Raw genomic sequence first — 25,981 nt, forward strand, 5'->3', positions numbered from 1 at the left:
TTTCAGTCGGGCACGCAGGGATGATCTATAATTGCTGGCTTGCTTGTCACATCTAGGTGCAAAAGAAAATTAATAAGCGAAAAAATATATACCTTGTTACACCACTTGATGTATTCAACTGAATCAGGGATTCAGGAGTCAAATCAGTGTTCACATCTCCATGGCAAAATATAATCAAGATCACGAGGTCAAACTAATCAAACCCAGCCAGCTCTCATATATTTTATCTCCACTTCACAGTGGAAGGAGCACTGAGGGAAATAAAGTGAATAAATCCTGGCCCAGTTGCTCCTGGTCTTGCTTCAAGGTCAAGCCATATCTCCTGTTTCACAGGTATTTATTCACAAAATGCTGGAGTAACTCAGCAGGTCAGGCAGCATCTCAGGAGAGAAGGAATGGGCGACGTTTCGGGTCGAGACCCTTCTTCAGACTGATGTCAGGGGGGGGGCGGGACAAAGGAAGGATATAGGTGGAGACAGGAAGATAGAGGGAGATCTGGGAAGGAGGAGGGGAAGAGAGGGACAGAGGAACTATCTAAAGTTGGAGAAGTCGATGTTCATACCGCTGGGCTGCAAACTGCCCAGGCGAAATATCAGGTGCTGTTCCTCCAATTTCCGGTGGGCCTCACTATGGCACTGGAGGAGGCCCATGACAGAAAGGTCAGACTGGGAGTGGGAGGGGGAGTTGAAGTGCTCCCAGGGTTGGTTGTTTAAAGTTTGCTCTGGCTCTTTCCTGAATCAAAGAGAATCCGTTCATCAGAACAGAGGGGCCCGGCGTGGGGGGCGGGACCACCAAGAGCGAAGAGGGACAATGTGCGACTGTGGTGAACACTTTGTAGCTCTGCCGGTGCCCTTTACGTGTCCACTCTTGGCATACCTTGTGGATGGTGTGCAGAACAAAGCATGTCACATATAATAATAGCTAGACCAAGTGGACACTTGGGTCCAAACCTCTCCTACATTGGTGCAGCACCCTCTCCTCCCCCCTCCCCCTCCCCTCTCCCACCCACCCCTTCCCACCCTCCCCTCCCCCTCCCCCCGCACTCCATCCCCCTCAACCCCCCCTTATCCTCCCCCCTCCCTCCCTCCTCCCTCCCTAGGAGATAGATTTAGATTTAGATATTTTAGATTTAGAGATACAGCTCGAAAACAGGCCCTTCGGCCCACCGAGTCCGCGCCGCCCAGCGATCCCCGCACATTAACACTATCCTACACACACTAGGGACAATTTTTACATTTGCCCAGCCAATTAACCTACATACCTGTACGTCTTTGGAGTGTGGGAGGAAACTGAAGATCTCGGAGAAAACCCACGCAGGTCACGGGGAGAACGTACAAACTCCGTACAGACGGCGCCCGTAGTCAGGATCGAACCTGAGTCTCCGGCGCTGCATTCGCTGTAAGGCTGCAACTCTACCGCTGCGCTACCGTGCCCCATTTTAAACTTTAAAATGTGAATAACTTAAAAAATATAACACCGATTTCAATGAAACGTCTTCCATTAGCACCAAAGGGACGACGGTGAGCAAGGTGGGCCTAAAATTGTCGCGCTGTCGTGTACCGTTTTGGCTGTAGTCCAGGAACAAACAAACGAACAAACAAACAAACGAGAGTTTTAGGATATAGATAGATGTAACGGTCAATCAAGTGGGTGGCACAGCGGTAGAGTTGCTGTCTTACAGCGCTTACCGTTCCAGGGACGCGCGTTCGATACCGACTACGGGCGCTGTCTGTACACAGTTTGTACATTCTCCCCGTGACTGCGTGGGTTTTCCCCGAGATCTTCGTTTTCCACCCACACTCCAAAGACATACAGGTTTGTAGGTTAATTGGCTTGGTGTAAATGTAAATGATCCCTAGTGTGTGTGTGTGTGTGTAGGACAGTGTTAATGTGCGGGGATCGCTGGTCGGCGCGGACTCAGTCGGCCGAAGGGCCTGTTTCCTCGCGTGTATTTCTAAACTAAAATAAAAGTTAAACCGGTCAGAGAGAGGAGGTCTTCTTCAAAGTAGGCACACCTTGCCAAATAAACCAGGCCCAGGCCCAGGCCAGGAGTGACGAAACCACAAAACACATCCCAACCAAGCTGGAAATCGCAACAACAGACAGTCACAATTTATATCAGTGACAACAGGGGCAGCAGGTAGAAACGCTGCCACACCGCGCCAGAGATCCGGGTTCGAACCAGACCTCAGGTGCTGACTGTGTGGAGTTTGCACGCTTTCCCTGTGACTGCGTGGGTTTCCTCTGGGCGCTCCCACCTTTCAGCTTATTTTAGTTTAGTTTAGAGATACTGCGCGGAAACAGGCCCTTCTTCGGCCGACCGAGTCCTTGCCGACCAGCGATCCCCGCACACAAGCACCATCCTACACACACACTAGCCAATTAACCTACAAACCTGCACGTCTTTGGAGTGTGGGAGGAAACCGGACATCCCAGAGAAAACCCACGCAGGTCACGGGGAGAACGTACAAACTCCGCACAGACAGCACCCGTAGTCAGGATCAAACCCGGGTCACCTGCTAAAGACTTGCGGGTTTGTAGGTTAATTGGCCCTCTGTAAAATTGCCCCTGGTGTGCAGTGATGAAAAAGTGGGATAACATGAAGCTAGTGTGAATGGGAGATCGATGGTCGGTCTGGACTCGACGGGCCGAAGGGCCTGTTTCCGCGCTGCGTCTGTGAAATAGAAAATGTCAGCCTCGCATCAATAAAAGCAGGAACAGCACCTCATATTTCGCTTGGGCAGTTTACACCCCAGCGGCATGAACTTTGACTTCTCTAACTTCAAGTGGCCCTTGCTTTCTTGCGGCACGGTGGCGCAGCGGTAGAGTTGCTGACTTACAGCGAATGCAGCGCCGGAGACTCAGGTTCGATCCTGACTACGGGCGCCGTCTGTACGGAGTTTGTACGTTCTCCCCGTGACCTGCGTGCGTTTTCTCCGAGATCTTCGGTTTCCTCCCACACTCCAAAGACGTACAGGTATGTAGGTTAATTGGCTGGGCAAATGTAAAAATTGTCCCTAGCGGGGTGTAGGATAGTGTTAGTGTACGGGGATCATCCGCTGGGCGGCGCGGACCCGGTGGGCCGAAGGGCCTGTTTCTGCGCTGTATCTCTAAATCTAAAAATCTTTCCCTCTCTCTCTCCATCCCCTCCCCCTTCCCAGTTCTCCCACCAGTCTTCCTGTCTCCGGCTACATCCTATCTTTGTCCCCACCACTCCCCTGACATCAGTCTGAAGAAGGGTCTCGACCCGAAACGTCACCCATTCCTTCTCTCCAGAGGTGGTGCCTGACCCGCTGAGTTACTCCAGCATTTTGTGTCCACCTTCGAGTTAAACCAGCATCTGCAGTTTTTTTCCTACACATCAATAAAAGCTCTGAGGGTTGGCTGCATTAGGATCACTCTCTTGTAGCTGTGCTTCACTTCTCACTGAGTGAGAGCAATTAATTTGCAAGGCGATCCAAACCTACTCCAAGGTGTTTAGGCAGATTGACCCGAATACTGGGAGTAATTACCAAATGAATCATCTCGCCAAAGCATTTAACTAAGGCAGAGATGAGGTTACAGTCTTGGAACAACTTTGGCGTAGGTACCTCAGTCTTCACGGTTAAAACCTTCGTCACAATTACAGGAACTCAGCGGGTCAGACAGCATCTGGGGAGGGAATGGGAGACACAAACAACTCAATTGATCTGTCACATTGCTATCAGGCTGTTACCCAGTCAATGGCAAGGCTTCATCAGCAACCTGCTTTAAATAGACAATAGACAATAGGTGCAGGAGTAGGCCATTCGGCCCTTCGAGCCAGCACCACCATTCAATGTGATCATGGCTGATCATTCTCAATCAGTACCCCGTTCCTGCCTTCTCCCCATACCCCCTGACTCCGCTATCATTAAGAGCTCTATCTAGCTCTCTCTTGAATGCATTCAGAGAATTGGCCTCCGCTGCCTTCTGAGGCAGAGAATTCCACAGATTTACAACTCTCTGACTGAAAAAGTTTTTCCTCATCTCCGTTCTAAATGGCCTACCCCTTATTCTTAAACTGTGGCACCTGGTTCTGGACTCCCCCAACATTGGGAACATGTTTCCTGCCTCTAACGTGTCCAACCCCTTAACGTGTTCAACTCTGGACAGAAGCAACCAACAAAAAGGTCACTGCCATTTTAAATCCATTTACCAGGCCTGCCTTCGATTTAAACCAGCATCTGCAGTATTTTTTTTCCCCTACAATTACCAGGCCTGCCTGTTAAAGCTTATTGGCTTTAAATGTGAAATACTGTTTCTTTAGTCATTTGACTTTATGTTCATTACAGAGATCCCAGTCTACTCTCACCAGATAGCCCAATCCTCTTGATTATCGCCTTCTTTTCACAACTTGCATTGATTTGTTCTGGAACGCCCAAATAGGATCACGGTGGCGCAGCGGTAGAGTTGCTGCCTCACAGCGCCAAAGACCCGGGTTCCATCCCGACTACGGGTGCTGTCCTTACGGAGTTTGTACGTTCTCCCCGTGACCTGTGTGGGTCTTTCTCCAAGATCTTTAGTTTCCTCCCACGCTCCAAAGACGTGCAGGTTTGTAGGTTAATTGGCTTGGTATAAATGTAAATTGTCCCTAGTGTGTGTAGTTAGTGTGCGGGGATCGCTGGTTGGCATTCCGGGTCCATACACTTCTTCAGACTGATTATAAACTGCTTGTCTAGACACAAAGTGCTGGAGTAACTCAGCGGGTCAGGCAGCATCTCTAGAGATTTCCTGAGATTATTCGTGGCTGGCCTTCAGCTTACAACCCTGATTACACTGCGAGAGGCATAGCGAACGGCGGGTTTTGCCTACTAAAATGGCTCCTTTGCGTACTACACTTCAGTACAGGTGATATCAACGGAGTGGTCCATCTTGTTCCTCTAGTATCTTTGGGTGGGACCAGAACCGATGGGGCATGCGGGACGGTATGGGCAGGATAGGCCGAAGGGCCTGTTTCCACACTGTACCACTCTACGACTCGAGATTCTTTCCATTGATTGATTGATACAACATGGAAACAGTCCTGTGTGTAGGAAGGAACTGTAGATGCCGGTTTATAGTGATGATGGACACAAAATGCTGGAGCAACTCAGTAACTCAGTAACTGCGGTCTTGAAAGAGCAACACTCACGGCAAGTGACACTCCTCCATTTTGGAGTATTTTTGCAATCAACTTCAGCTAGTGACGTGACGGATTGTGCAGATAGTGAATATTGTGAGACTTAGAGTTGCCGTTATGGCACTATGCGATGTGCAGGAAATTAAAAATTATATCTTCAATAGATAATGTGCCTGAATGTTGTACACAGGGCAAAACCTTGATTGGTACGGGTGTCAGAGGTTATGGGGAGAAGGCAGGAGAATGGGGTTAGGAGGGAGAGATAGATCAGCCATGATTGAATGGCGGAGTAGACTTGATGGGCCGAATGGCCTAATTCTGTTCCTATCACTGAGGATCTTATGAAAACTGAATGAATCTACCCTGAGCAGACTTTAGACTTTAAACTTTAGAGATACAGTGTGGAAACAGGCCCTTTGGCCCACTGAGTCCAGACCATCCAGCAATCACCCCATACACTAGCACTATCTACACCCTGAGGACAATTTACAATTTTCACCAAATCTAATTAACCTGCACACCTGTACGTCTTTGGAGTGTGGGAGGAAACCGGAGCACCCGGAGAAAACCCATGTGGTTACAGGGAAAACGAAAAAGAAAAATCTGTACAGACAGCACCCGTAGTCAGGATCGAACCTGGGTCTCTGGCGCTGTGAGGCAGAAAGTCTACCGCTGCGCCACCGTGCCGCCTCGACACAAATGAGTAGAAACAAGGAAGTGCAGGTGTCGGTTTACACAAAAGGGCACAGAGTGCTGGAGTAACTCAGCTGGTCAGGCCGCATCTCTGGAGAACACGCACAGGTGACATTGAAGAAGGGTCCCAACCTGAAACGTCACCTCCCCATGTTCTCCAGAGATGCTGACTGACTCGATGAGTTACCCCAGCACTTTGTGTCCTATTGAACTAATCCTTGTGCTGGATTAAACACAAACAAGATGTCTATCAAGTACTGCATTTTCTGCAGATCACACCTCTAATTATCTATATCTCACTAGACATCAATTAATTAAAAGTGTATTACTCCAGTAACAGTGGCAATGGTGTAATAATGGTCCCGATTTCAGGAAATTAGAATTCCAGCATTGGTTGATTTCCAAATATTTGACAGCAAAATGTCCCAGTTAACCCTACCCTTACACAACGGCTTTCAATATCAGATGGCCATTAATATCCAAACGGCCATTAATATCATTAATATCAGATGTCATTATAATCCCCGCCTGCTCACAACCTGCCAGTTCAGTCAGAAGTAAAACACAAAGTGCTGGAGGAACTCAGCGGGTCGGCCAGCATCTGTGAAGGGAGTTTTGGGTCGGGACCATACTTTTAGTTTAGTTTAGTTTAGTTTAGAGATACAGCGCGAAAACAGGCCCTTTGGCCCAATGGGTCCATGCCGACCAGCGATCCCCGCACACACTAACACTATCCTACACCCACTAGGGACAACTTTTACATTTACCAAGCCAATTAACCTACGTCTTTGGAGTGTGGGAGGAAACCGAAGATCTCGGAGAAAACCCACGCAGGTCACGGGGAGAACGTGCAAACTCCGTACAGACGGCGCCCGTAGTCAGGATTGAACCCGGGTCTCCGGCGCTGTGAGGCAGCAACTCTACCGCTGCGCCACCATGGCTGCCCTAACGTAACGTAATGTAACAACAGGTTACTCCCTCCTAACCTACACGCACCTTACCCCCACTCCCCCCAACCTACACCCCAACTCCCCCCAAGCTACACACACCCACCCCCCCCAAAAGCTACACACACCCACCCCCCCACTCCCCCCCAAGCTACACACACCCACTCCCCCCCCCCACTCCCCCCCAAGCTACACCCCCCCCCCCACTCCCCCCCCCCCCCCCCCCACCTATCACAGGCCGGTCCTTGCACCTTCTCCAACCTGGAGTTTATCAAGGTCTTAGGAACGTTGCTCCAGACTGTGACGTCACCCAACTAAAATGCAATTACTGCCCTCCTGCCCCCCGGGAACCTAAAACAAGAAAGTACAGGTCCAAGCTCAGTGATTAAAGATCACGAGATCAGAGGAACAATTTTCTAACCCAGGGTTTAGTTTAGAGATGTCATAAAGGATAGGAGTAGAATTAGGCCATTCGGCCCATCAAGTCTCCTCCGCCAGTCAATCATGGCTGATCTATCTTTCCCTCCTAACCCCATTCTCCTGCCTTCTCCCCATAATATGTCCTGTGGAAAATCGGGACTACCGTTGTTTAGTTTAGAGATACAGCATGCAGAAAGGTCCTTTGGCCAACCGAGTCCATGCCAACCACCCATTCACACTCGTACAATGTTATCCCACTTTCGCATCCGCCCCCTACACTGCATCTGCAGTTCCTTGTGTCTCGATTCAAGACTTCTGTCAGGCTACTGAACGGTCCTCCCTTAAGCTACAATGTAGTCCCAATCTTCCAACCTACCTCATTGCAGACATTGTACTTTTTCCTCTGGAACTGTAACGCTACAATTCATTAACTCTGGTATTTTTCTCTTCAGTCTGAAGAAGGGTTCTGACCCAAAGTGCCGCCTATCCACATCCCCCACAGATGCTGCCTGACCCGCTAACTTACTCCAGCACCTTGTGCATTTTTTTTAACTTAATGATCAAGTTCGGTCAATGGTATTCTGCCATACAACCAGCTAATAAATAGCCTTCTTGGAAAAGTAACACAGAATTGCACCAATATAGATTGCTGTGTTTTATGTGCAAATAGACGCAGTTTAAAAAAAACACAAAGTGTTGGAGTAATTCAGCAGGTCAGGCAGCATCTCTGAAGAATATGAATAGGAGATTTAGTTTACAGCGCGGAAACAGGCCCTTTGGCCCACCGAGACCGCGCCGACCAGCGATCCCCGCACACTAACACTGTCCTACACACACCAGGGCCAATTAACCTGCAAACCTGCACGTCTTTGGAGTGTGGGAGGAAACCGAAGATCTCAGGTTCGATCCTGACTACAGGTGCCGTCTGTACGGAGTTTGTACGTTCTCCCCGTGACCTGCGTGGGTTTTCTCCGAGATCTTCGGTTTCCTCCCACACTCCAAAGACGTACAGGTATGTAGGTTAATTGGCTGGGCAAATGTAAAAATTGTCCCTTGTGTGTAGGATAGTGTTAGTGTGCGGCGATCGCTGGGCGGCACGGACCCGGTGGGCCGAAGGGCCTGTTTCTGCACTGTATCTCTAAATCTAAAAAAAAAAAAAAAAATCTCGGTGAAAACCCACTCAGGTCACGGGGAGAACGTACAAACTCCGTACAGACAGCACCCGTAGTCAGGATGGAACCCGGGTCTCTGGCGCTGTGAGGCAGCGACTCTACCGCTGCACCACCGTGGCCACCCTAACGTAACGTAACGTAACGCTACAACAGGTAAAGATTCGGGTCAGGTTTACTGAAGGGTCCCGACTCAAAACGTCACCCATCCATGTTGTGCCTGACCCGCTGAGTTTCTCCAGCACTGTGTGTGTGGTTTTATTTTGCAACCAACATCTGCAGTTCCTTGTTCCTATTTCCGGATGCAGATTAAACCTAGCGAGAATCGCACGATGGATTTGCTACCGCCAATATTAGCACTGGAACAAAAACAATTTGCCACAGGCAGTACTATTTTTAGAAAACGATATTTTGTAATCCCTTCTATCTGTAATCAGTACCTGTTCTCGGTGGTCCATTTAGGCTGGTGGACAGGATTTTTCTCCTGAGACACAGTTTTTTGTACGCTGTCATTTATCAGAGTGATTTATACTGACAGTCAACCCAAGGGCTGCTCATGACACATTTATTTATCCGTGAACAATTCTGGGGCATTTTCTGATGTCCCAGCAGATGGAATGTGATAAATGACTTCTTATGCCTCGATAGGTTGCTTTCAAAGATAAGGAGGGAAATTTGCCAACATTCAGCGGTTGCTAATACGATACAATATGATACGATGGGACTCTATTTATCCCAGGAGGGAAATTGAAGATAATTTGGTGATAAGATATTCCAGTCAGACAGGGGGTTTGTGACAATCAAAATTAGATATTTTGATCAAACCAGCATCATATTTTCTAAACCGACTGTCCTTCCCAGTTCATGTCCCGTGTAAACTTTCCAAAATGCACAAGAAATCTGGGGGAAAACTTTATAGACAATAGGTGCAGGAGGAGGCCATTCGGCCCTTCGAGCCTGTACGCACCGCCATTCAATGTGATCATGGCTGATCATTCTCAATCAGTACCCCGTTCCTGCCTTCTCCCCATACCCCCTGACTCCGCTATCCTTAAGAGCTCTATCTAGCTCTCTCTTGAATGCATTCAGAGAATTGGCCTCCACTGCCTTCTGAGGCAGAGAATTCCACAGATTCACAACTCTCTGACTGAAAAAGTTTTTCCTCATCTCCGTTCTTATGAGTTTCGAGCTCGGCACGGAAACAGGCCCTTCGGATCACCGAGTCCACGCCGACAATCCATCGCCCGCTCACGCTAGTTCTACGTTATCCCACTTTCCCGTCCACTCCCTGCACACCAGGGGCAACTTATAATGCTGCCTCCGCCACCTGCCTTGGCAGCGCGTTCCAGCCACCCACCCCTCTGTGTAAAGCAAAAACACGCCCCACACACACACACACACACACACAGCACAGTGGTGCAGCACAAGAGACCCGAGTTTGATCCTGACTACGGGTGCTGTCCGGAGTTTGTACGGACAGTTCTCCCTGTGACCACGTGGGCTTTCTCCAGGTGCACATGTTTCCTCCCACGTTCCAATGACGTGCAGGTTTGTAGGTTAATTGGCTTCTGTAAAGTGCACCTAGTGGAAAGGATACAAAACTGGGATGACTAGTGTACGGGTGATCGTTGCTCGGTGCGGACTCAGTGGGCCAAAGGGTCTGTTTCCACACTGTATCTCTAAACTAAACTATCTCCTTTGAACTTTGCCCCATTCACCTTAAAGCTGTGCCCTGTAGTTTTTGACGTTTCCATCCTGGGAGAAAGGTTCTGACTGTCTACCCCCATCTGCCCCTCTCACAATTTTACAAACCTCTGTCAGGTCTTCCCTCGACCTTTCAGTTTAGCTTAGAGATACAGCGTGGAATCAGTCCCTTCGGCCCACCGAGTCCGTGCCGACCAGCGGTTCTTGGTTCTCGGTCCTCCGAAATATTCCAAATGGAATTTAAACTGGAGGTGGCGGAGTATGGACTTATGGTCCACCTGTACACGAACCCTAGTCCTACCCACCAGGGACAATATACAGAAGCTAACTAACCTACAAACCTGTACGCCTTTGGGATGTGGGAGAAAACCGGAGCGCCCGGAGACAACCCACGCAGGTCACAGGGAGAACGTACAAAACTCCGTACGGACAGCACCCGTGGTCAGGATGGAACCCGGGTCCCTGGCGCTGTGAGGCGGCAACTCTACCGCTGCGCCTATTTGAGCGTTCCAGAACAAAACGATGCAAGAAAAAACGAACAATGCAGTGGGCGGCACGGTGGCGCAGCGGTAGAGTTGCTGCCTTACAGCGAATGCAGCGCCGGAGACTCAGGTTCGATCCTGACTACGGGCGCCGTCTGTAGGTTCTCCCCGTGACCTGCGTGGGTTTTCTCCGAGATCTTCGGTTTCCTCCCACACTCTCAAAGACGTAACTGTACGTAGGTTAATTGGCTGGGTAAATGTAACAATTGTCCCTAGTGTGTGTAGGACAGTGTTAGTGTGCGGGGATCGCTGGGCGGCGCGGACCCGGTGGGCCGAAGGGGCCTGTTTCTGCGCTGTATCTCTAAATCTAAAAAAAAATCTAAAAAGATGTGAAAAGGGGGAGGTAATCGAGAGGACTGGGCTATCTGGTGATAACAGACTGGGCTCTCTGCAATGAAAATAAAGTCATAATGACTAAAGAAACAGTATTTCACATCTAAAGTCAATAAGCTTTAACAGGCAGGCCTGGTAATTGGATTTAAAATGGCAGTAACCTTTTTGTTAGTTCCTTCCGTCCAGAATTGAACATTTGAAGCAGGTTGCCGATGAGGCCGTGTCATTGACTAGGCAACAGCTCCGGTAGCAATGTGACAGATCAATCTAATTATTTGTGTCTCCACTCAAGTTCAGCTGCAGTTTTAGATTTTAGACATTAGAGACACAGCGTGTAAACAGGCCCTTCGCCCTACTGTTTCCGCGCCAACCAGCCATCGCCCCACACACTCGTACTATCCCACGGGAGTTGTTACAGGAATGTACACGAGACAACATTCAACACTAGGCACTGTACGCTGGAGTGGATGGCACATCAGACTTCAGAGATACAGTGCGGAAACCAGCGATGGCACATCAGACTTCAGAGATACAGTGCGCACCAACCAGCGATGACCCCGTACACTAGCGTTCTCCCACGCACTGGGGGACAATTTACAATTTTACACAAGCCAATTCACCTACCAACCTGCACGTCTTTGGGATGTGGGGGGAGAAACCGGAGCACCCGGAGAAAACCCACGTGGTCACAGAGAGAACGTACAAACTCCGTACAGACAGCACCCGTAGTCGGGATCGAACCCGGGTGGGTCTCCGGTGCTGTGAGGCAGTGGCTCTACCAGTTGCCCATAGATGTATGATATCGAGTTTGTAATTAGTACAAACTGTAATGAGTGATGCACGGATGTGGATAATGTGCAATTTGCAGGGTATAAAGTGACCATCACGTGACGAGTCCACGCTGTTATCTCTGCTTCTGAAGAAGGGTCTCGACCCGAGACGTCACCCATTCCTTCTCTCCAAGATGCTGCCTGACCTGCTGAGTTACTCCAGCATTTTGTGAAGTCTCTGCTTCTGTCAAGCACTCCTCACTCTGCACACTGCAGTGCGTGGTCAGTCGACCAACGTTTCAGCTCACCCATGTGAATCTGCAACTCAATGACAGGCGCTCCCCGACTTGCCTGAGCGTTACGTCCCGCGGCACGCTCGTGTAAGTCAGATGTTACGTAAGTCGGAAACAGACGTGCTACTACGTACGTGTGACGTGGAGACCACGGGGGGGGGAAACTCCGTTCTGGGACCATGGGGGGAGCTCCGTGCTGAGACCACGGGGGGAGCTCCAATGTGGGGACCACGGGGGGAAACTCCGTTCTGGGACCACGGGGGGAGCTCCGCGCTGAGACCATGGAGGGGAAAGCTCCTTGCTGAGACTATGGGGGAAGCTCCAATGTGGGGACCGGGGGGGGGGGGACTCCGTTCTGCGACCATGGGGGGAGCTCCGTGCTGAGACCACGGGGGGAAAGCTCCGTGCTGAGATTACGGGGGAGCTCCGTGCTGAGACCACGGGGGAAAGATCCGCGCTGAGACTACGGAGGAAGCTCCAATGTGGGGACCCTGGGGGGGGAATCTCCATTCTGGGACCAGGGGGGGGGCAAGCTCCGTGCTGAGACTACGGGGGAAGCTCCAATGTGGGGACCACGGGGGGGGGGGGGGGAAGAAGCTCCGTGCTGAGACTATGGGGGAAGCTCCGTGCTGAGACCACGGGGAAAGCTCCATGCTGGGACCACGGAGGGAACATCCACGACAACAGTGGACTGACCTGTGGGAACAGCCCTGGCGCGCTGCTACTGAGACGCACAACTGGGAAATAACGCAGTTGCTTATGGAAGTGGGATTGATGTGAGTGGCCAATGAAGCAAGACAGCAAGCACCTGCACAATGCTGCGTATACCAGATGCTCAATCTGCTCCACACGATATCATCCAGGCATCCAATTAGTACCTGGTCATCACTATGATTTTATCATTAATCTGATTATAGAGTCTAGTTTAGTTTAGTTTAGAGATACATCGCGGAAACAGCCCCTTTCAGCCCACCGGGTCCGCGTCGACCAGCGATCCCCGCACATTAACACCATCCTACACCCATTGGGGACAATTTTTTAATTACATTTACCAAGCCAGTGAACCTACAAACCTGTGCGTCTTTGGAGTGTGGGAGGAAACCGAAGATAGACAATAGACAATAGATGCAGGAGGAGGCCATTCGGCCCTTCGAGCCAGCACTGCCATTCAATGTGATCGTGGCTGATCATTCTCAACCAGTACCCCGTTCCTGCCTTCTCCCCATACCCCCTGACTCCGCTATCCTTAAGAGCTCTATCGGAGAAAACCCACGCTGTCACGGGGAGAACGTACAAACTCTGTACGGACAGCGCCCGTAGTCGGGATCGAACCCGGGTCTCCGGCGCTGCATTCACTGTAAGGCAGCAACTCTACCGCCGCGCCACCGCGCCACCATGTCGTAGAGTGATACAGCGTGGAAACAGGCCCTTCAGCCCAACTTGCCCACACCGGCCAACATGTCCCAGCTACACTAGTCCCACCTGCCTGCGTTTGGCCCGTATCCCTCCAAACCTGTCCCATCCATGTGCCTGTCTGAATTGTTCCTTAAACGCCGGGATAGTCCCAGCCTCAAAGACCGCCTCCGGCAGCTCGTTCCGTACACCCGCCACCACTTTGTGTGGAGAAAGATACCCCTCAAGATTCTTATTAAATCTTTCCCTCTGTCCTCTGGTGCTCGATTTCCCTTCTCGATTCCCGACACATTAGCACTTCTCTGTGGATTCTGCACGGACAGGGTTCGGAGGTGCATCTGTCAGGCTGTGGCGGTGAATCCCGCAGGGACCCTTGAAATGAACAGAGTGCAGAGGTTGACAAGGGCGGATAAAGTCCAGCCGCAGCAACATCAGCTGCAGAAGGCAGTGTCTTGTTGCCTAGCAAACGGCAAAGTCTGAGGACCAACCACTAATACAATGCTTGCTGATTGATAAAGGTAAATTAATTGCCAGGGTCAAGCTTAAAGAAGTAAAATTCAGTTTATAAAGGGCAAGGGTGGTATCTGCAACCAACCTCAGGGGCTTTGACTGGAGTGTCTGAAGAAGGGTCTCAACCCGAAACGTCACCCATTCCTTCTCTCCCGAGATGCTGCCTGACCCGCTGAGTTATTCCAGCATTGTGTGGCTACCTTCGATTTTAACCAGCATCTGCAGTTTTTTTTCCTACGCCAGACAGTGTAGGCCCGGGCACCGCCTAATGGAGGCTGCGTAGCAACCCGCCTCCTGGCCCGGGCGGCCACCATTGGTGGAGCGGGAGCACGTGGCCGCTGGCAGGGTGAGGTCACGTGGGGCGTGGGGGACAAATACTTTGTCCCGTATTTGGGAGTGAGGAAGTTGGCAACCCTATAGTTGAGGCAGGTGCAATAACAACATTTCAAAGACACTTGGACAGGTACATGGACTAGAAAAGGTTTCCTGGGATACGGACCAAACGCGGACAAATGGGACTACTTGTATGAGGCATCTTGGTCAGCAAGGACCGGGTGGAACGAAGGGCCTGTTTCCCCACTCTGTGTCTCTATCAATCAATTGTTGGCCTCTCAGTCGCATCTTGGAAGTAAAGCGAATCTTTGCAATTGATCAGGACTCAAATACCAGAAGATTGAGTGAGTAAATAATTAATAGCTCGCCCATTTTCACCGCAGTGTTCAGCCAGGTGATTACTTTTGACAAATAAGGAAAGAAAATGATGGAAACGTAGGAATTGTCATCCTTCATCAAACAACACACACCAGAGATTCACTCGGCATAAGGTTAAACCAGCCAACACAAACAGCAAGGAAACACATATATTATGTAAGGTAGACACAGAATGTTGGATTTTGAATCCAGCATTTTGTGTCTACCTACTTTGAAGAAGTTCTCCTTCACTGAGTTACTCTTTTTCTTCGATATAAACCAGCATCTGCAGTTCTTTCCTACACGTTCTTAGTTTAGTTTGGTTTAGAGATACAGCGCGGAAACAGGCCCTTCGGCCCACCGAGTCCGCACCGACCAGCGATCCCCGCACACTAATACTAACCTAGTAGGGACAATTTACATTTATACCAAGCCGATTAACCTACAAACCTGCAGCGGCCCTCGGGCCTACAGTGTCGTCTGGGCCTACAGTGTCGTCCGGGCCTACAGTGTCGTCCGGGCCTACAGTGTCGTCCGGGCCTACAGTGTCGTCCGGGCCTACAGTGTCCGGGCCTACAGTGTCCGGGCCTACAGTGTCCGGGCCTACAGTGTTCGGGCCTACAGTGTCCGGGCCTACAGTGTTTGGGCCTACAGTGTCCGGGCCTACAGTGTTTGGGCCTACAGTGTTCGGGCCTATAATGTCCGGGCCTACAGTGTCCGGACCTAATACGGGACAAGGGCGGACCTTCACGGGACAAACCAATTTAGCCCAAAATACAGGATGTCCCGGCTAATACGGGACAGTTGACAACCCTACTCAACTACCTCTTCTGGCAAAGATAATCGTAAAGTGCTGGAGTAATTCAGCGGGTCAGGCAACATCTCTGGAGAAAATATTCCTTCTCTCCAGAGATGCTGCCTGTCCTGTTGAGTTACTCCAGCATTTTGTGTCAATCTTCGGTGTGAACCAACACCTGCAGTTCCTTCTTACATATTTAGTCTGCTACCTCCTCTGGCACCTTTCTTCAGCCACCTTTCCTCCTCTACTAGCTCATCCCATACACCCACCACCCTCTGTGTGAAGAAGTTACTCCTCAGGTTCCTATTAAATCTTTCCCCCCTCACCTTAAACCCATGTCCTCTGGTTCACAAGTCCCTCCTCCAGGCAAGAGACTCTGTGCGCCTACCCGATCTATTCCTCTCATGATTTTATACACCTCTATAAGATTACCCCTCATCCTCCTGCGCTCCAAGGAATAGAGTCCCAGCCTGCCCAACCTCTCCCGACAGCTCAGACCCTCGAGTCCTGGCAACATCCTTGGAAATCTTCTCAGCATCCTTTACAGCTTTGACAACATCTTTCCTGAAACACGGTGCCCAGGACTGAACGCAATACTCTAAATGTGGCCTCACCAACGTCTCATGCAACTGCAACATGACCTCCCAGCTTCTGTACTCAATGCCTCAATACTCTGACTGATGAAGGCCAATGTGCCAAAAGCCTTTTTGACCACCCTATCTACCTGTGGTGTCACTTTCAAGGAACTATGTACCTGCACTCCTAGATCCCCCTGCTCTACAACACCCCCCAGACCCCCACCATTCACTGTGTAGGTCCTGCCCATGTTAGACTTCCTAAAATGCAACACCTCACATTTCTCTGTGTTGAATCCCATCTACCGTTCCTCAGCCCATCTACCCAAACCATCACGATCCTGTGGCAATTATTGACAACCATCTTCAGTATGGACAATACCATCCACTTCACACACACGCACACACACACACATATATATATATTATATATGTAGGGGGAGTCCAGAACAAGGGGCCACAGTTTAAGAACAAGGGGTAGGCCATTTAGAACGGAGATGAGGAAAAACTTTTTCAGTCAGAGAGTTGTGAACCTGTGGAATTCTCTGCCTCAGAAGGCAGTGGAGGCCAGTTCTCTGAATGCATTCAAGAGAGAGCTGGATAGAGCTTTAAGGATAGCGGAGTCATGGGGTGAAGGCAGGAACGGGGTACTGATTGAGAATGATCAGCCATGATCACATTCAATGGCGTTGCTGGCTCGAAGGGCCGAATGGCCTACTCCTGCACCTATTGTCTATTGTCTATATACATCTCAGAGGGTTCAGGTATACAAATGTCACCTGTACCGAGGTACAGTGAAAAGCTCTGTGTTGCATGCTATCGAAAGAGGTCATATATACCATACCACACAGAGGCGCAGCGGTAGAGTTGCTACCTCATAGCGCCAGAGATCTGGGTTCCATCCTGACTGCCGGTGTTGTCAGTACGCAGTTTGTACGTTCTCCCTGTGACCACGTGGGTTTTCTCCGGGCGCTCTGGTTTCCTCCCACATTCCAAAGATGTGCAGGTTTGGAGGGTCAAATTGTCCCCAGTGTTTAGGGTAGATCTAGTGTGCGAGGATCATTGGTCGGCGTGGACTCGGTGGATCAAAGGGACAGTTTCCATGCTGGATCTCTAAACTAAACCGAACTAAACTTAACCTTGCATACATACAATCAAGTCAAACTCAACTACAACACACAGACCAAAGGGAATGATAGCGCAGCGGTAGAGTTGCTGCTTTACAGCGAATGCAGCGCCGGAGACTCAGGTTCGATCCTGACTACGGGTGCTGTACTGTACGGAGTTTGTACGTTCTCCCCGTGACCTGCGTGGGTTTTCTCCGAGATCTTCGGTTTCCTCCCACACTCCAAAGACGTACAGGTATGTAGGTTAATTGGCTGGGTAAATGTAAAAATTGTCCCTAGTGGGTGTAGGATAGTGTTAATGTACGGGGATCGCTGGGCGGCACGGACTTGGTGGGCCGAAAAGGCCTGTTTCCGGCTGTATATATATGATATGATATGATATGATAATCCTCAGCATTGTAGCGCACCAGTTCCATAGACAATGCTTGAAATACAACAGATATGAGGGAACAAAGTAGCACACCAAAATCATAATGCAACACTCGCACTGGAGATAAATGATTGAACAGTTTCTATTAAAAAAAGTCAGCTCAGGAAATAATGCCCAAGGCTGCATACAAAGTACCCATGCAAAGGCAAGCATTGTGTGAAGTGAATGACAAAGACACCACCAGACTCTAGGAAGCGGGGGACAGGACACAAAATGATGGAGTAACTCAGCGGGTCAGGCAGCATCTCTGGAGAACATGGACAGGTGACGTTTCGATTTGGGAGCAGTGTGAAGAAGGGTCATAGAAACATAGAAAATAGTTGTAGGAGTAGGCCATTTGACCCATCGAGCCAGCACCGCCATTCAATATGATCGTGGCTGATCATCCAGAATCAGTAATAGACAATAGACCATAGAATATACACTGGAATTTAGAAGGATGACAATAGACAATAGACAATAGACAATAGGTGCAGGAGTAGGCCATTCAGCCCTTCGAGCCAGCACCGCCATTCAATGCGATCATGGCTGATCACTATCAATCAGTACCCCGTTCCTGCCTTCTCCCCATACCCCCTCACTCCGCTATCCTTAAGAGCTCTATCCAGCTCTCTCTTGAAAGCATCCAACGAACTGGCCTCCACTGCCTTCTGAGGCAGAGAATTCCACACCTTCACCACCCTCTGACTGAAAAAGTTCTTCCTCATCTCCGTTCTAAATGGCCTACCCCTTATTCTCAAACTGTGGCCCCTTGTTCTGGACTCCCCCAACATTGGGAACATGTTATCTGCCTCTAATGTGTCCAATCCCCTAATTATCTTATATGTTTCAATAAGATCCCCCCTCATCCTTCTAAATTCCAGTGTATACAAGCCCAATCGCTCCAGCCTTTCAACATACGACAGTCCCGCCATTCCGGGAATTAATCTAGTGAACCTACGCTGCACGCCCTCCATAGCAAGAATATCCTTCCTCAAATTTGGAGACCAAAACTGCACACAGTACTCCAGGTGCGGTCTCACCAGGGCCCGGTACAACTGTAGAAGGACCTCTTTGCTCCTATACTCAACTCCTCTTGTTACGAAGGCCAACATTCCATTGGCTTTCTTCACTGCCTGCTGAACCTGCATGCTTCCTTTCATTGACTGATGCACTAGGACACCCAGATCTCGTTGAACTCCCCCTCCTCCTAACTTGACACCATTCAGATAATAATCTGCCTTTCTATTCTTACTTCCAAAGTGAATAACCTCACACTTATCTACATTAAACTGCATCTGCCATGTATCCGCCCACTCACACAACCTGTCCAGGTCACCCTGCAGCCTTATTGCATCTTCCTCACAATTCACACTACCCCCCAACTTAGTATCATCTGCAAATTTGCTAATGGTACTTTTAATCCCTTCGTCTAAGTCATTAATGTATATCGTAAATAGCTGGGGTCCCAGCACCGAACCTTGCGGTACCCCACTGGTCACTGCCTGCCATTCCGAAAGGGACCCATTTATCCCCACTCTTTGCTTTCTGTCTGTAACCAATTTTCTATCCATGTCAGTACCCTACCCCCAATACCATGTGCCCTAATTTTGCCCACTAATCTCCTATGTGGGACCTTGTCGAAGGCTTTCTGAAAGTCGAGGTACACCACATCCACTGACTCTCCCTTGTCAATTTTCCTAGTTACATCCTCAAAAAATTCCAGTAGATTTGTCAAGCATGATTTCCCCTTCGTAAATCCATGCTGACTCGGAACGATCCCGTTACTGCTATCCAAATGCTCAGCAATTTCGTCTTTTATAATTGACTCCAGCATTTTCCCCACCACTGATGTCAGACTAACTGGTCTATAATTACCCGTTTTCTCTCTCCCTCCTTTCTTAAAAAGTGGGATAACATTTGCTATTCCAGAACAAGGGGCCACAGTTTAAGAGGGGATCTTATCGAAACGCATAAGATTATTAAGGGGTTGGACACGTTAGAGGCAGGAAACATGTTCCCAATGTTGGGGGAGTCCAGAACAAGGGGCCACAGTTTAAGAATAAGGGGTCGGCCATTTAGAACTGAGATGAGGAAAAACTTTTTCAGTCAGAGAGTTGTGAATCTGTGGAATTCTCTGCCTCAGAAGGCAGTGGAGGCCAATTATAATAATAATAATAATAATATTCATTTATTGTCATTGCAACGAGTACAACGAAATTAAAAAATAGCCAATCCTGACGGTGCGTACAAACATATATGCAATAAATGCAAAAACAAATAAATACATAAATACAATTATATTAAGTACAAGATTTTTTAACGGTGTTGCCTAGTGCAAAGGTAGAGTTCAGTTCTCGTATGGCCCTGGGGTAAAAACTGTTCTTAAGTCTGTTTGTTCGGGATTTGATCGACCTGAAACGTCGACCAGAGGGCAGATGAACAAACAGACGGTGGCCGGGGTGGGATGGATCTTTTATTATTTTGCCTGCTCTACTGAGGCAGCGTAGTCTGAACAGGTGCTCCAGGGAGGGCAGTGAGCAGCCGATGATCTTCTGGGCCGTCGTGATGACCCTCTGAAGGGCCTTCCTGTCCTTTTCTGAGCAGCTGGCATACCATGTGGTTATACAGTATGCCAGCACACTCTCGATGGAGCAGCAATAGAAGGACAACATGAGCTTCTCCTGCAGGTTGGTTTTCCTGAGGATCCTCAGGAAGTGGAGTCTCTGCTGTGCCTTCTTTACTGTGGTGATGGTGTTGGTAGACCAGGTAAGATCCTCTGCGATGTGCGTACCCAGGAACCTGAAAGCTGGTACCCTTTCCACACAGACCCCATTGATGTAGAGTGGGTCGTAATCTCCACTGGTTTTTCTAAAGTCAATTATAAGTTCCTTTGTTTTGGAGGAGTTCAGGACCAGATTGTTCACTGAACACCATGCTGCCAGCCTTTGGATTTCATCCCTATAGGCTGTCTCATCTCCTTCTGAGATGAGTCCAACCACAGTCGTGTCATCCGCGAACTTGATGATGGTGTTGGTGGGATGGGTGGGGGCGCAGTCGTGAGTGTAGAGGGAGTAAAGGATGGGGCTCAACACACAGCCCTGTGGTGAGCCGGTGCTCAGTGTAATGGTGGAGGAGAGGTGAGGGCCTATTTTGACGGTCTGGGGGCGGTTGGTCAGGAAGTCCTTGATCCATTGGCAGATGGTTTGGGAAAATCCAAGGTCGGAAAGTTTGGTGACCAGTCTGCTCGGGATGACCGTGTTAAAGGCAGAGCTGAAGTCGAGGAAGAGCATCCTCACATAGCTCCCCTGGTGTTCAAGGTGGGTCAGTGCAGTGTGAAGAGCAGTGTCGATGGCATCCCCTGTAGACCTATTTGCTCTGTAGGCAAACTGGTGTGGGTCGAAGGTGGGTGGGAGGCTGGCTTTGATGTGCTGCAGGACAAGTCTCTCGAAGCACTTTGTGATGACCGGTGTGAGTGCTACCGGACGGTAGTCGTTAAGGCCGCTGATGACAGACTTTTTCGGCAGTGGGATGATTGTGGCGGACTTCAGGCAGGGAGGGATGGTGGATTTTAAAAGGGACAGGTTGAAGATTTTTGTGAAGACCTCAGATAATTGGTCTGCACATTCCCTCAGCACTCTGCCCGTCACACCATCGGGGCCTGCAGCTTTCCTGGGATTCACTGCTCTGAGCACGCGCTTAACATCATACTCCTGCACAGTGAAGGTGTTGCTGTCAGGTGCTGGAGAGGGTGTTATGTCTGCCACTGTAGCTTTCACCTCGAAACGAGCAAAGAAACAGTTAAGTTCCTCTGCCAGCGAGGCGTCGCCGTCGGCAGTCGTGCGGTTGCTGGTCTTGTAGTTGGTGATGTGCTGGATGCCTTGCCACACCCGCCGTGGGTCATTGTTGGAAAAGTGGTCCTCAATCTTCCTCTTGTAGGACGCTTTGGCATCCTTGAGAGAGCTAGATAGAGCTCTTAAGGATAGCGGAGTCAGGGGGTATGGGGAGAAGGCAGGAACGGGGTACTGATTGAGAATGATCAGCCATGATCACATTGAATGGTGGTGCTGGCTCGAAGGGCCGAATGGCCTCCTCCTGCACCTGTTGTCTATTGTCTATTGTCTATTGTCTATTGTCTATTGTCTATTGTCTATTGTCTATTGTCTATAGTACCCCATTCCTGCTTCCTCCCCATATCCCTTGATTCCGTCAGCCCTAAGAGCTCTATCTAACTCTCTCTTGAATACATCTGACTTGACTGACATCAGTCCTGACTCGAAACTTCCACTATCCAATAGATAATAGGTGCAGGAGGAGGCCATTCGGCCCTTCGATCCATGTTCTCCAGAGATGTTGCCTGTCCTGCTGAGGTACTCCAGCATTTTGTGCCTATCTTCGGTGAACGTCTCATCATTTTATGTATTCTATCAGGCCTCTCCTCAATCTCTGGCGTTCCGGAGAAATCAATCCAAGTTCGTCCAACCTTTCCTTGTAGCAGATACCTCCGAATCCAGGCTTCATCCCGGTAAACCTCTGGTACACCTTCTCCAGGGCCTCCAAATCCTTCCTTAATGAGTTACGGGGCGACCAGAACTGTGCACAACAGCCCAACTAATGCAATGGAAGTGGCAGCGATGGTACTGCAGGAAACATTCGCAAAGAAATGGTGCGCAATGCATCTAAGAGAAACGCATTGAAGGATGCACTTGACCCACGAAAGAATAAAGGAAGGTTTAGTCTGAAGAAGGGTCGCGACCCGAAACTGCGCCTATTCCGTTTCTCCAGAGACCCGCTGAGTTACTCCAGTCTACCAAGGTTTAGTTTAGTCAGTTTAGTTTATGGTCACGTGTAGCGAGGTACAGTGAACAGTTCTGTAAAAGGGCACACACTGGAACACATTGCTAGGACAACCTACGTATCATCAAAACACTTGTGGCGCAGCGGTAGAGTTGCTGCCTCACAGCGCCAGGGACGCTGGTTCGATCCCGACTACGGGCGCTGTCTGTACGGAGTTTGTACGTTCTCCCCGTGACCGGCGTGGGTTTTCTCCGAGATCCTCGATTTCCTCCCACACTCCTAAGACGTGAGGGTTTGCAGGGTTAATGAGCTTGGAATAAGTGTAAATTGTCCCTTGTGTGCGTAGGATAGTGTTAGTGTGCGGGGATCGCTGGTCGGTGCGGACTCGGTGGGCTGTTTCCGCGCTGCGTCTCTAAACTAAAAACTAAAACTTGCACCCCAGGTGTCAAGCCGAGTTGAGTTGGATTGATTCTCATGGGCACACGGACGGTGAGGTACAATGAAAAATCTTGCTTCCAGCAACATCACAAGCACATGGACTCAGACAGACAGACAGACACAAAAACATACATGATACATTACCCATCCATACATTACTTACACCTTCTGTAAGACAGTCAAGGTGCTGCAGAGAGAAATAAAAACAAGTGGAATCGGAAAGTTTGGAAAGTAGGTTATTCCTGTTTTTGATTTTTGAAAGTGGTTTCTGATGTTGCAGTTTACAAGTTAGAGTATTGTTATGAGCAACTGCAACTTTAACAGCTTGGGTTTTCAGTTTCAGAATCTGGTCATTAAGATGACAGTGAGATTTTAGCAGTGTTGGCATCCTGATGGTGGGAATATATGGATTAAAATGCCACAATGCAAAGTTCCACAGATTCTGCTTTTGTATTCACATTTCTCTGTGTGTGTGTGTGTGTGTGTGTGTGTGTGTGTGTGTGTGTGTGTGTGTGTGTGTGTGTGTGTGTGTGTGTGTGTGTTTGTCTGTTTGCCATTGTGTGTGTATGTGTGTGTGTTTAGTTGAGGTGTGTGTGTGTGTGTGTGTGTGTGTGTGTGTGTGTGTGTGTGTTTAGTTGAGGTGTGTGTGTGTGTGTGTGTGTGTTTAGTTGAGGTGTGTGTGTGTGTGTGTGTGTGTGTGTTTAGTTGAGGTGTGTGTGTGTGTGTGTGTGTGTGTTTAGTTGAGGTGTGTGTGTGTGTGTGTGTGTGTTTAGTTGAGGTGTGTGTGTGTGTGTGTTTAGTTGAGGTGTTTGTGTGTGTGTGTGTGTGTGTGTGTGTGTGTGTGTGTGTGTGTGTGTGTTTGTCTGTTTGCCATTGTGTGTGTATGTGTGTGTGTTTAGTTGAGGTGTGTGTGTGTGTGTGTGTGTGTGTGTGTGTGTGTTTAGTTGAGGTGTGTGTGTGTGTGTGTTTAGTTGAGGTGTTTGTGTGTGTGTGTGTGTGTGTTTGTCTGTTTGCCATTGTGTGTGTATGTGTGTGTGTTTAGTTGAGGTGTGTGGGTGTGTGTGTGTGTGTGTGTGTGTGTTTAGTTGAGGTGTGTGTGTGTGTGTGTTTAGTTGAGGTGTGTGTGTGTGTGTGTGTGTGTGTGTGTGTGTGTGTGTGTGTGTGTGTGTGTGTGTGTGTGTGTTTAGTTGAGGTGTGTGTGTGTGTGTGTGTGTGTTTAGTTGAGGTGTGTGTGTGTGTGTTTAGTTGAGGTGTTTGTGTGTGTGTGTGTGTGTGTGTGTGTGTGTGTGTGTGTGTGTGTGTGTGTGTGTGTGTGTGTGTGTGTGTGTGTGTGTGTGTGGGTGTGTGTGTGTGTGTGTGTGTGTGTGTGTGTGTTTGTCTGTTTGCCATTGTGTGTGTATGTGTGTGTGTTTAGTTGAGGTGTGTGTGTGTGTGTGTGTGTGTGTGTGTGTGTTTAGTTGAGTTGTTTGTGTGTGTGTGTGTGTGTGTGTGTGTGTGTGTGTGTGTGTGTGTGTGTGTGTGTGTGTGTGTGTGTGTGTGTGTGTGTGTGTGTGTGTAGTTGTGTGTGTGTGTAACTGAACTGTATGTGTGTATCGCCATTGTGTTTGTTAGTTTGCATATGTAGCTGGTGTGTATTTGTGTGTAACTTTATATGCACGTATGTTAAAGTGCAAATGCTGGTTAACAAACTAAGGCAGAGTGCTGGAGTAACTCAGCGGGTCAGACAGCATCTCTGGAAAACATGGGACGTTGAAGACGGGTCCCGACCGGAAACGTTGCCTATGCATGTTTCCCGGAGATGCTGCCTGACCCGCTGAGTTACTCCGGCACTTTGCATCTCTTTTTTTCACCTGGTACTTGCCAGGTTTAGTTCCCTCACAGCCCCCAACCTCTCTTTTCCTGTTTACTCCACCCCCCCACCCCCGCCGACTCCAATCAGTCTGAAGAAGGGTCGTGAACTGAAACGTTCCCTCCACGGACGCTGCCTGACTCACTGAGTTCTTCCGGCCGCACTAAGGCGGACTGCGCTCGGTGTGGGAGAGACCGCCAAGCAGGGCCTGCTCTTCCCTGAAGACCAGAGACCGACGGGGAGGATGGAGCCAGCGGAGGCGAGGGGGCAAGGCCGGTCGGTGGGTGGGAGAGGAGAGGGGACCTGGGTCTGGCCCATCGCACGTTCGAGGCCCCCCCCCGCCCCGGGGAACAAGGGTGGACGGGCGAGGAGAGGGGCCAGTGGTCACTGGTCGATCCCCACGTCCAGGGAAGGCGAGATAACTGGAGGCCCTGCAGCAGCCTGGGGCTCGCCTGGATCAGGCACCGCCCAGAACACTGTGGACTAGACTCTGAAAATAACGCCACAACATGGCGCCTCTTGCACTTGGGATCAGTGGACTGTTCCTGTGCACTTTGCTAATCGGCGATGTACTTAGGTACAGCGTTACTCTAGTGGACTGTCTGTCAGAAAAGAATTTCACTGTGCTGTTGCAATTCGCACATCTGACAATAAAAGCACCATTGAACCATTGAACACTTTGTGTTTGGCTCAGGCTTCTAACATCTACACTTACAGTTCTAACACCAAGCATCGACAGTTTCTCTGGCCTCTGGATAGTTTCGAGTGGCTCCTTACAATTCTCTTCACTGCTCCTGGGAGCTGATTCAGTGAGCTTATCCTCAAATTCTGTGGAATTCTCTGCCTCAGAAGGCAGTGGAGGCCAATTCTCTGAATGCATTCAAGAGAGAGCTAGATAGAGCTCTTAAGGGGATAGCGGAGTCAGGGGGTATGGGGAGAAGACAGGAACGGGGTACTGATTGAGAATGATCAGCCGTGATCACATTGAATGGCGGTGCTGGCTCGAAGGGCCGAATGGCCTCCTCCTGCACCTATTGTCTATTGTCTATTGTCTAACTATAAGTTTCACTCGAAGATAGACACAAGTTGGAGAAGTAAGAACTGCAGATGCTGGTTTACACAGAAAATAGACACAAAATGCTGGAGTAACTCAGCCGGACCGGGGTCCTGAGGCCGGGGTCCTGAGGCCGGGGTCCTGAGGCCGGGGTCCTGAGGCCGGGGTCCTGAGGCCGGGGTCCTGAGGCCGGGGTCCTGAGGCCGGGGTCCTGAGGCCGGGGTCCTGAGGCCGGGGTCCTGAGGCCAGGGTCCAGAGATGCTGCCTGACCCGCTGAACAACTCCAGCACTTTGTGTCCGCCTTCTGGA

General features: G+C 49.7%; 1 protein-coding gene across 1 annotated transcript in view; it reads right to left on the reverse strand.

The window, feature by feature from the left end:
• Window positions 1–25,981, reverse strand: part of LOC144604162 (equilibrative nucleoside transporter 4-like) — a 106,019-nt gene that overhangs the window by 27,819 nt on the left and 52,219 nt on the right. Inside the window, 4 exon segments of the mRNA XM_078418366.1 lie at window positions 93–118; window positions 2,016–2,083; window positions 22,018–22,101; window positions 25,779–25,883. Coding sequence (XP_078274492.1) covers window positions 93–118; window positions 2,016–2,083; window positions 22,018–22,101; window positions 25,779–25,883 — 283 coding nt within the window.

Source organism: Rhinoraja longicauda, chromosome 21 (genome assembly GCF_053455715.1).
Source record: "Rhinoraja longicauda isolate Sanriku21f chromosome 21, sRhiLon1.1, whole genome shotgun sequence".
NCBI lineage: Eukaryota > Metazoa > Chordata > Chondrichthyes > Rajiformes > Arhynchobatidae > Rhinoraja > Rhinoraja longicauda.